At 41.2% G+C, this 12668-nt stretch overlaps 1 protein-coding gene across 1 annotated transcript in view; it reads left to right on the forward strand.

Moving 5' to 3' along the window:
* The window catches only part of piwil1 (piwi-like RNA-mediated gene silencing 1), a 121957-nt gene that overhangs the window by 86366 nt on the left and 22923 nt on the right, over positions 1-12668 (forward strand). The window contains exon 13 of the mRNA XM_059943814.1: positions 11628-11815. Within this exon, the coding sequence (XP_059799797.1) occupies positions 11628-11815 (188 nt within the window). The remainder of the gene's footprint in view (positions 1-11627; positions 11816-12668) is intronic.

Below are 12668 nucleotides of genomic sequence, written 5' to 3' on the forward strand. Positions count from 1 at the left end.
TATGACGTCACCTTCATCTTTACACAGGATCGCAAGCTGTCATCTGAGAGGCGTGCGCGATGTTTGTTTTTAATAAAGTTCATGTTGGAGAACACCTGCTCACATCCATATGTGGATCCAAAGATCGACAGGACTCCAAGCGCATACTTTTTAATGTTTACATAAGTGTCGGGGATAGCATTCCATGTTTCGAACACAAGTTTGTCCGATTTGGGGAGGTTTTCAATATCACTCCATTTGTGATTCTGAGCAAGAACGGCCTTCTGACGGGCAACATCTTCAAGGTCTGCTGTCAAGCGTCTAAACTTGGACACCCATATGTCTTTGTCAGCTATGTCGGCCAGTTCCATCTCAAGATCAGGTTGACTCACACCTGCCAATGCAGTCGTATTCAGTAGGGATGGATCGATGCTTAGGGGAGTGACCGGGAAGGATAATGTGTTTTTTTTCCTCTCTCAACTCACAGAAGCGTTTCCCAAACAATGCTTGCATTGCAATGATTGCAGAATGTAATACTCCGAATTTATCATGTCGTGAGCTTGTTTGAACTCTCTCAAATTGGGGAAGTGAGACAATGTGCCTTTCTGTAAATCTCTGGCAAGCACTGTGAACTTGCGTTCGAATGCCAAAACATCCTCCAACATGTGCAGGGCTGTGCGTCCTTTCTCCTGAAGAGCTGTGTTCAGCGTGTTCAGGTGCGCTGTCATGTCTACCATGAAGTGTAGCTTTTCCAGCCTCTCTGGCTGTTCCAGCTCAGGAAAGGTGAGCCCTTTGCTGCCCAGGAAAGTTTTCACTTCTTCCAGACATGCGACAAAGCGTTTCAGCACCTCCCCTCTGGACAGCCACCGGACTTCGTTGTGCAGCAGGAGATCAGAATATGTGCTTTCCAGCTCGTCCAGTAACAAACGGAATTGACGGTGATTTGAACTTTTTGCCATTATTTTATTGACAATCTGAATGACAACATCCATTACTTCTGTGCATTCCGGAGGAAATGTTTGAGCGCACAGTGCCTCTTGGTGCAAGATGCTGTGAAAAGTCAGCAGCTTTCTGTCCAGCGACTTCTGCAGTAAAGCCACAAATCCCTTGTGCGCTCCTGTCATACTTGGTGCCCCATCGGTAGCTACTGACACCAGGTGGGTGGTCTTTATTCCTTTGGCTCTTAAACAATTCAAGACAGGTTCACAGATGTCCTCCCCCCCCCCCACCCCCCGTGTTTGGCCTTTTAGAGGTATCAACTCAATCATTTCTTCCTGTGGCCCAGCAGAGTTTACATACCGGCAGAACAGCGCTATTTGTTCAATATCACCTTTGTCTTTAGACTCGTCACAGGCAATAGAGTATGCCACAGCTGAATTGATGTCTTTAATTTGCTGTCTTGGGATGTCTTCTGCCATTTTTATGGTCCTGTCTTTGACAGTCTTTGCAGAGAGGGGCATATCCCTGATTTTCTGCGCAATTTCACTCTTGTTTTTAAAGTCCTTGAATAGATGTTCTGAAATCTTAATGAAAGATTCTTTTATATATTTACCATCTGTAAACTGCTTCCCGTGCCTGACTATTTCCTGAGCGGCAACAAAACTAGTATATGTAGTTGATTTTCCAGACTTCATCCATTTCTTGAAATGATTTTTGCTCAGATCAACCTTCCGCATCAGTTCCGAAACGGCTTTTTTTCTCTCACCTCCATCCAGATATTTTTGAGCAAAGGCTGTGTGTTTATTCTGGAAATGTCTTGCGACATTTGACTTTTTGTTGTTTGCTAGTTTCTCATTGCATATTAAGCATACCGGTAAACCAGTCTCGTCAGCAGTGAAAGCAAATGAATATGCCCACGTATCATTAAACGTTCTGTTTTCTTCAGTCACTTTTCTTTTTTTAGAATTCTCCATAGTTAGCCTACCTTGGATCGAAAAATTTAAAAAATCGCACACTGGCGGGTGCCAGGCATTGCAGTGGTGACGTATATTAATAGCAACAAAAACACGTTTTATTTAGATTGTACAAGATCACCATAATCTTCAAATTTAGAATTACATTTCAAAAACTAACAAACTAACATAAAATACATTTTAATTAAATACTCATCATTTAACTTCCAAATCCACAGGGAGCTGCAGCACAGAGATGAAAGAGCCGCGGGTTGCCGACCCCTGCCCCAACTGATGAGGGGATTAAACAAGGACAAAAGCCCTTGAGGGAAATTGGTTTTGATTTTTCTATCTAAGTCCTTCAAGTTTACGCACTTCCAACTAAATCTCACCTCTGAAACAAAACTAAAACCAGATGGCATGCATATTGGGGAAAATATTTGTAAGAAGGTTAAATGATTTTATAACAAAACATAATATACTTTGTGAACAGCAATATGGTTTCAGAAAAAAACAGAACCACTACAATAGCATTAATAGATTTTGTAGAAGAAATATCAAGCACCATAGAAAGAAATGAATACACAGTGGGAATATTCCTTGATCCAAAAAAAGCATTTGACACCATTGACCATAAATTATTATTAACAAAATTAGAAAGATATGGTACTAGAGGGGTGACACGTGACTGGTTAAGTAGTTATTTGGAAGACAGGTATCAGCATGTACATATAATCAACTCGAATTCAAAGCTTTTGAGGGTAACTTGAAGGGTTCCACAAGATTCAGTGCTTGGTCCATTGCTGTTCATTTTGTATATAAACAATATATGTATGGTCTCTCAGACATTAAAATGTATATTATTTGCTGATTTTACAAGTATATTTTGTAGTGAGGAACATCTGGAACAACTTTATGTTACAGTGGAAAGAGAACTAAGAATTATAAAGAAATGGTTTGATCCTAACAAATTATCAATGAGTCTAAGTAAAACTAAGTTTTGAAAACCGTGTACCAAACTCATATAGTAAACTTAGAATAAATGATGTTGAAATTGATAAGGTATCTGAAACAAAATTTTTAGGAGTGGTGATAGCAAGTTAAGCTGGAAACCACAAATAAATTATGTCAAAGCAAAAATGTCAAAATCTATTACAATACTGTACAAAGCGCAAGATTTCTTAAATCAGGAATCTTTGTATTCATTATACTGTTCACTTATAGTCCCAGACATGACTTACTGTGTTGAGGTACAGGGGAATACATACAAAACAAATACAAATTCACTTTTTCTACTCCAAAAGAAAGTTATACGAATTGTAAATAAGACAAGTTATTTTGAGCCAACCAATCCACTATTTATTCAACTAAACACTTTAAAATTCAGAGATTTCGTAGATTTTAAAATAATACAAATTATGTGTAAAGTAAAAAATGGACAGCTACCACAAAGGTTGATTGAAATGAGAGAAAGTTGACATGATTTGAGAGGAACGTGTATATTTCAAAACCAAAGGATAAGAACAAGTGTAAAAAATCATTGTTTTTCAGTCCGAGGGGTGAATCTGTGGAACATGTGTAGTAAAAATTTATAAAGTATGTGTTACGTACACGCAACCCTGTAAAAGTGTCAGCAGCAAAAGAACACACCCAGAGTCTGGTTTTGCAGTTAACACATCACTATTTTATTAGTAACTACGTAATATAGTAACAAAACCAAGTAAACCAAGAGTTAGCATTGTTATTCATATACAGGTGTTTAAAAAATGTTCCCAAACTCATTCAAGCTCAGGTAGCAAGAGTTACAGTCTTCCAATGGTATGTAAGAAAGTTCAGTTCAATCCTCGGGTTAATGTGAGATATTTGTAATCCAAAGGCGAATGTTGTGAGAATTACGTCAATATTCCACAGATTCCACGACAGCAGTACAAAATAACGATAGCAGTAGGTTCTATCTCCAAAGTTTTTCCACTCCACACATGAAGTATCACTGACGGTGATCTTCAACAAATATTCTTTCAACACAAGTGGTACCACACCCGAATTTAGCTACGGGATATCCCGAAGTGGTGGCCACAGGATACTCCAACCAAATCCACGTATGGATTATCACCAACAGTAGCTTATCACAAAGGGGACCCTCTTCTAGGGAAAACTACCACCCAGGCAAGGGTAGACACATCAGTAGTTTCCACATGGTTACCCCAACCCCACAACGTGACAGCCACTAAAACCCAGTTCCACGACATACGAAATAACTCCAACAGTGATTTGCCACAGGGCACAGGGGTGCTGCCTTCAGTGAAATACCACACCCAGACAAGGGTAAACACACAAGTGGTATTCACAGAGGTTTCCCCCTCACCAGAGAACCCACTCCTGTGGATTAGCTATATGACAATCACACTTTTGTATTCGAATGGAATCAAACTCACCCTTATGGGCCACTTAGAGAGTCCAAGCAGAGGTCTCTTTGTCACTAGGTTACTTATGTTTCAAACTTTCTTCTCCTTTCCTCTCTGCAAACTTCTAGTTGTAGCACTTGTGAGAGTCATTTATCAATACTCTGGATCGATCTCAACTCACCCCTTCGGGCTACTGAAAGGATTGACCAAAACCATCTTGACTCTGACTGTGTGTGTCTCTGTGTCCTTGAATATTCAAAACAAGCCGCAGAAAAAATGTAAACATTCATTGTCCATCAAATAACTCTACCTCTCTCACCATAGTAACCAAGCAATTTTGTAGTCAGAAACCTAACAATGTCCAAAAGTCAGTTTTTTTCTCTTGGCATTTTAAAGTGTCAGTCCACGGAAAAAATGAACTCTCGGGGTATACAACATATGCACTACACTTAACAAGTTAAAAAAATTATTTAATGAACAAATATGAAATACATGTTTTAAAATGAATGGGAATAACATAAATTATATTTGGAATTGGATTTTGTGTTGAAAGATCATGAAATTTTTTGTGTTTGATGTGATGATTGACACCAAATATGTTGTTGTATAAGTAAGAGGGGTAGGCATAATAAGCTGTAGCTTCAGTCGACACCCTTTCGGTCTATTCTAAAGAATATCTATGGTTTTTGTTGTAATTTTGTCCTATGAAATCATAGTTGTAAATGATGCTTTTTGTTATGTTTATACTGACTGAAATAAATTAATTTCATTCATTCATTCATTTCAGGTGAGAGGGAGTAGTTTCAGAGGAGATGGGAGGGTCAAGTTTTTACACTGAAGTGGGTGCCTTCGGTGGTGGTAGGGGCAGAGACTTTTAAGAGACCTTTCCATAAGCACATGGAAGTGAGGAAGGTGGGAGTATATGAACATTGTGTGGACAGAAGATATTAGCAACTTGAATACTAGTTTGATTGGTTCAGCACAACATTGTGGGCCAAAGGGACTGTTCCTGTGCTGTACTGTTCTATGTTAAAACACAGCCATCCCATTGATCCTGCAGTTTTCCAATTTGGTAATATCCTTAAATCTACATTTGAGCCTTGCCTTTGCTTTTAGGTCCATCGTCTGGTGTGATTACTTATCTGGTCTAACTATTTCAGTCCTGATGAAAGGTCTCATCTGAAACATCAACGATTTATTCGTTTCCATAGATGCTGCCTTATCTGCTGAGTTCCCCAGCATTTTGTGTGTGTAACTAGTTCAGTATTCTGTTCTAATGTTAACTCCCTTCTTGTTTACTGTCATCATCATGTGCTGTGTTTTATGTAGTAGATCACGGTCTCGTGAAGTGGTTTGCCATTGTCTTCTCGGCAGTGTCTTTACAAGATGGGTGACCCCAACCATTATCAACACTTCAGAGGTTGATTGCCTGGTGTCAGTGCTCACATAACCAGAATGTAATATCCACCAACTGCTCATACAGCCATCCACCACCTGCTCCCATGGCTTTATATGGCCCTAATCTGGGGGACTAAGCAGGTGATACAACTTGCCCAAGGGCAACCTGCAGGCTAGTGGAGAAGGTGTGCCTTACACCTCCTTTGGTAGGCACATATCCCCACCCCACCACCCATTTGTTTACTGTGCCTCTGCTAATAAAGCACTGCTTTCCTGCACATCCTTCAGAAGGCCTACTCCAGGATCCCACTTATTTTTCCATTTATTGTCAATTCTGTTAGTTTCAATTCCTTGTATGTCTAATCTCTGTTTCAGGTTGTATCTCGTATCCAAATAGCATCGTAGCGTTGCGATTATTGTAGCATTTGACAGTATCAGTGATCACTGACCAATTCCCACTTCTGTCTGTAAGGAGTTTACACATTCTCCTTGTGACTCTGTGTGTTTCTACTGGATGCTCTGGTTTCCTGCGACATTCCAAGGATGTACAGTTAGCATTAGTTACTTGTGTGTTGACACGTCTATGTTGACACTAGACGTGTGGCGACACTTGTGGACTGCCCAGCACAATCCTTGCTGTTTTGATCTGATGTAAGTGGTGCATTTCACTGTACATTTCGATGTATTTGTGATAAATTAAGCTCATCTTTAATTACTTGAAGACAGGCTGCAGATATTGGAATCTGGAGCAACAAATCGTCTGCTGGAAAAACTCAGTGGGTCAAGCAGCAATTGCTATGCAGATACTGTTTGATCTGAGCTTCTTCCACAGATTGTCTGCACCGGGGGTCGGCAACCCGCGGCTCCGGAGCCACATGTGGCTCTTTTACGTCTGTGCTGCGGCTCCCTGTTGCTTTGGGAAATAATTGGTCAGTATTTAATTAAAATGTATTTTATGTTAGTTTGTTAGTTTTTGAAATGTAATTCTAAATTTGAAGATTATGGTGATCTTGTACAATCTAAATAAGACGTTGTGGCGACCCATTTCCTGACACATCCGAACCGGCTCACAATTAGCCAGCGTTCAGGCTAAGGGAGATAGTCTACGGGGGTTTGTGAGTACGTGTCTTTTGGAGCACCCGCGCCCACGGGGGGCGGGTTGAGGGAGGCTTAAAAGCAAGGCTGTTTAGTTCGAATAAAGCTATCTTTGACTGCAGTTTACTGACTGCGTGTAGCACACCGCTACAACGTGTTTTTATCGCTGGCTGTCCAGAGGGGAGGTGCTGAAACGCTTTGTCGCGTGTCTGGAAGAAGTGAAAACTTTCCTGGGCAGCAAAGGGCTCACCTTTCCTGAGCTGGAACAGCCAGAGTGGCTGGAAAAGCTACACTTCATGGTAGACATGACAGCGCACCTGAACACGCTGAACACAGCTCTTCAGGGGTAAGGACGTACAGCCCTGCACATGTTGGAGGATGTTTTGGCATTCGAGCGCAAGTTGACAGTGCTTGCCAGAGATTTACAGAAAGGCACATTGTCTCACTTCCCCAATTTGAGAGAGTTCAAACAAGGTCACGACATGATAAATTCGGAGTATTTACATTCTGCAATCATTGCAATGCAAACATCGTTTGGGAAACGCTTCTGTGAGTTCAGAGAGGAAAAAAACACATTATCCTTCCCAGTCACTCCCCTAAGCATCGATCCATCCCTACTGAATATGACTGCATTGTCAGGTGTGAGTCAACCTAAGTATGATAAATATTTTAATTGCCTATTATTTTACGTATATTCATATGTTTTCATTGTTCAGTGAAATAGTCCTTTTATTTTTCAGGTTGACAGCTGGCTGACGTTATTTTTGGTTTGCTGCTGGCGGCAAATTTAAGTTTGGCGTTTTTCATAAATACAAGAAGGACTCAAATAGACGTTGAGTATTTTACTTAAAAGTAACCTTCAACCCAACGTCTTTTTTTCGGGAGTTCAAAATGTTTTTGTTGCATGCAGAAATGTAATTTCGTTTTCTCTGCAGGAGTTCATCGATTTCATAAATGCAACACATTATAGTTTGTTTATACATATCATAAAGGCAAAACAAAACGTTGTATGCAGTGTTATTTCATTTTAAATGTCAAACGGGTTTTGCGGCTCCCAGTGTTTTCTTTTCTGTGGGAAACGGGTCCAAGTGGCTCTTTCAGTGGTAAAGGTTGCTGACCCCTGGTCTGCACCAAGTTACTTTAAAGCTTTGGTCTTAGAGATTATCACATGCAATTGGTTAGAATCATTGATTGCAAGAGTCAGCAAGGTTTCTGGCCTTTCTTGAATAAAGATGGGACTTCTTTCTCTCTGCTGATGCTTGGAGTTACAAAGCAGATCGGGCAGCATCCTTGGAAACGAGCAGTCAATGTTTCGGGCCAAGACCCTTCGTCAGGACTGAAGAAGGAGGGAGCAGGGGCCCTATAAAGAAGGTGGGGGAGGGTGGAAGGTGCAGGTGAAAAACCAATCAGAGGAGAGATCAAGGGGTGGGGGTGGGGAAGCAGGGAGGGGATAGGCAGGAAAGGTGAAGAAGAAATGTAAGGGGAAAGCACTATGGGTAGTAGAAGAAGGCAGAATCATGAGAGAGGTGATAGGCAGCTGGAAGAGGAGGCAGAGTGAAAGTGGGATGGGGGAAGGGAATTACCAGAAGTTGGAGAATTCAATGTTCATACCAAGGGGCTGGAGACTATTCAGACAGTATATGAGGTGTTTCTCCTCCAACCTGAATTTGGCCTCATCATGGCAGTAGAGGAGGCCATGTATGGACCTATCCAAATGGGAATGTGCAACAGAGTTGAAGTGGGTGGCAACCGGGAAATCCTGTCTGTTGTGGTGGACGGAGCGGAGATGCTCGATGAAGCAGTCCCCCAATCTGACCCATTCAGGGCCCCAAACAGTCCTTCCAGGCAAGGCAGCACTTCACTTGTGTATCTGTTGGGGTCATCTATTGCATCCGGTGCTCCTGGTGTGGTCTCCTCTACATCAGTGAGACCCGACGCATATTGGGGGACAGTTTCATTGAGCACCTCCGCTCTGTCCGCCACAACAGCCAGGATCTCCCGGTGAGCAACAACTCATATACCGTCTGGGTAGTCTCCAGCCCCTTGGTATAAACATTGAATTCTTCAATTTCCGGTAATTCCATCCCTCTCCCTTCCCCCATCCCACTTTCACTCTGCCTGCTCTTCCAGCTGCCTATCACCTCTTTCATGATTCTGCCTTCTTCTACTACCCATAGTGCTTTCCCCTTAGATTCCTCCTTCACCCCCCCACCTTCTTTATGGGGCCCCTGCCCCCTCCTTCTTCAATCCTGACGAAGGGTCTCAGACCAAAACATTGACTGCTCGTTTCCACAGAAACTACCCGACCTGTGGAGTTCCTCCAGTGTGTTGTACGTGTTGATTTGACCACAGCATCTGCAGTGTACTTTGATGCTTGGAGTTGCTGCATATTTAAACCTTTTACAGTCTTCTACACAAAATGCTGGAGGAACTCAGCAGGTCAGGCAGTATCTATGGATGGGAATAGACAGTCTATGTTTTGGGCTGAGACCCTTCATCAGGATTGGGAAGGAAGGGAGGAGAAGCCAGAATAAGGTGGTGGAAGGAGTACAATTTGGATGGTGATAGATGAAGGCTCTAGCTTCACCCTTCCTTTCCATTTTGTCTGTGTTACTCTGGATTTCTAGCATCTGCAGAATCTTTTGTGTTTATAGTTTGTCCTTGACTGGATGCTTTGCTTATCCACAGTTTTATTGGAGTTACAGAATCTTATAGCACAAGGGTTTTTAATCAATGGCCATATTTCAATTTAGTATCAGAGAATGTAGACAATATGCCAGCTGAAGTTCTTGCTCTTCACAGACATATATGACACAGGAATAAACCCAAAGAATGAATGACAGAAAACATTAAAACTCCAAAGCTCCTACTGCCCCCTCTCACAAAAAAGCAGTAGCAAAAGCGTCAACTCTTTCCCCACCAACCACCATGCAAACAACAGCAAAGAAAGCCCCCAAAGAATCCATGATCTTGAGTCCATCAAAAACTACTATCTAATCAGCACTTTGACATCTCAGACTCTCTCTCTTGTGTGAGAGAGAGAGACTGCTCCTGCAATAACGAGAGGGGAAACCAGCAGCTCACTGTTTCGATGTTACAATCAAAACATTTGGGTCTATTTACATAATCTCATTTCCAAACTCAAATCATCCACTTTTGCTGTAGCCGAGAATTGTTTTCCCTTCCCTCTCTTCCTCCCCTCAACCCCTGAAAATATGAACTAAAGATGTTTCTATTTTTCTCAAATAACATTTGTCGGAGAGTGCTTGCTTGAAATACTGAAGTTGTCACTTTTAGTTATCGTCTTAAGATAGTCTGTGCACATCATCGATCAAAACAAAGTTTAATTAGTTCTGTGAAATTAAAACAGTGAATTGGTTTATTGTACTGAGGTACAGTAAAAAAAACTTGCCTTGCATGCTATCCATACAGATCGATTTATTACATCAATCCATTGAGGTAAAACCATAGCAGAATATGGTGTCACAGTATAAAGAAAGTGCAGTGTAGGTAGACAGTAAGGCACAAGGTAATGGAGGAAAATTGCATTCAAAAATTGGAAGTGTACAAGAAAGCCATTAGTTAGACTTCTAACAGCAGGATAGAAATTGTCTTAGAGCCTGGTGGTATGTGTCTGCAAGCTTTTGTAGCTTCTGCCTTGACAGGAGGGGGAAGATGGGGGAATGTCTTGGGTAGATGAGATCTTTATGTTGGTTGTTTTACTGAGGTAGCAAGAAGTGTAGAGAGTCCTTGGTGTGATAGCTGCGTTCTGTTTCTTGAGCTTTGTCCACGTTACATTGTCTTGTAGTCATGGGCAGAGCAGTTATCATACCAAGTTGTGGTGCATTTGGATAGGATGCTTTCTATGGTACATCAATAAAAATCGGTGAGGGTCATTGTTGGCACTCCAGATTTCTCTTCAGGAAGTAAAGGTACCGGTGAGCTTACTTGACCATAATGTCAACGTGATTGCACCAGGATAGATTCTCAAGCTTAGCATCATTAACATAAACAGTAGCATGTATACTACCCCTCTTTCTGAAGTCAACAACCAACTCTTTTGTTTTGCTAACATTGAGGGAAAGATTGTTGTCATGCAACCATGTTTCTATCTCCTTTTTGTACTCCAATTCATTGTTATTTGAGATATGCCCGCTATGATAGTATCATCTGCAAGCTTGTAGATAGAGTTAACAAGAAAGAGAGACATAATTATATTGCATGAACTAAACTGGGTAGCGGGGTGGAAATGGATCGCTGCCTAAGGAGGTATAAGGCATTTCTCTCTGCTAGCCTGCAGGTCACCTTTGGGCAAAGTGTAATACCTGCCTATTTTCCCCCACCCCCAGTCCCCATCCCCCCAGCTGATCAGGGTCACGTGAAGCCGTGGGAGCAGGTGGTGGATAGTCTTATGAGCAGCTGGTGCTTATCACAAGTCCTGCTTTTGTGACCACTGTTGCCAGGCAGACCATCATTGAAGACTATTGACAACGGCTGGGATCATCTGTCTTGTAAAGACACTGCCCAGAAGAAGGCAATGGCAAACCATTTCTATAGAAAAAATTTGCCAGGGACAATTATGGTCATGGAAAGATAGTGATCATCCACTTCAATATGATACTGCACATAATGATGACAGTGATACTAAACTGAACAAGTTTAACAATGACTTCATCATTTGCTATCTCTAAGGATACCTTTGCCCCATTCTCCGGCAGTATTTCTTTAATTATATGCAGATCATTCTTGTAAATGCTACTTGAAATAAAAAAAATATTGAATGTACATCAGGAAAAGTGATATGCTTATTTGTTGAGTTGTTATTCATTGTTAATAAATCAGTCTCATTCCATTTCAGTTTGAATATGTTCCCCAAGTTGCAGAGTGGTCCAGAGAAACCAGAGGCTGTCACCTGATCAACCCAATTCCTCTAGAAAATTGGATTTTGGTTTTTACCCGAAAAAACTGCGATGTGGCTAGGAATCTTCTCCAGACTTTGGGGAAAGTAGTGAAGGCAATGGGCATTAGCATGGACAAGCCATTAATGTAAGTATTATTCCACAATGCACTCAAGGAAATTTAAATTATTTGAAAAATAATTTGTATTTTCAAATAATTTAATTTTTTTTAGTAATCATCACTTAATGTCCCACAATTACTGCTACTAACTTTACTGATGGGTTAGGAAGATGGAAATATGGTAGACGTATCTTGGGCATTTTTGTACAAAGGGGAATCTTTTCACATTAGTATCCTTTGACCTTTTACCTTTGCATAGGCTCCAGGCACCATTGAACAGCTTTTTTCAGCTGATTAAATGGTCTAGCCCCACATGCATCAGGCCCTATACAGATCCAGACTTTTACTTGATGGCTAGTAGGTAACATCAAAATTCAAAAGTTCAAATACATGTATGTCATCACTTACAAACCTAAGGTTCATTTTCCTGTAGAATAGTATCAATGAACAGAATCAATGAAAGGTCAATCAGAGTACAGAATACAACAAACTCCAAATGCGAATATAAATATAATCATGAGAACGTGAGATAAGGAGTCTTTAAGGTGAGATCATTGGTTGTGGGAATATGTCAATGATGGGACAAGTGAGTGTAATAATCCCCTTTGTTCAAGAGCCTGATGGTTGAGGGGCAGTAAAGATTCTTGGACCAGGTGGTCTGAGTGCCAAGGCTTTTGTACCTTCTACCTGATGCCAACAGCAAGAATAGTATGGTTTGGGTGGTGGGGTATCTCTGATGCTGCTTTCCTATGACAGCGTGTCATGTAATTGTGCTTAGTGGTTGGGAGGGCTTTATCCGTGGTGTACTGGGCCAAATCCACTACCTTTTCGGTTAGTGCAAGGTAGATAATCCATTGTCTACCATTGACATTCAATAGAC

The sequence above is a fragment of the Hypanus sabinus genome, chromosome 18 (assembly GCF_030144855.1).
Source record: "Hypanus sabinus isolate sHypSab1 chromosome 18, sHypSab1.hap1, whole genome shotgun sequence".
In the NCBI taxonomy this organism is placed as follows: domain Eukaryota; kingdom Metazoa; phylum Chordata; class Chondrichthyes; order Myliobatiformes; family Dasyatidae; genus Hypanus; species Hypanus sabinus.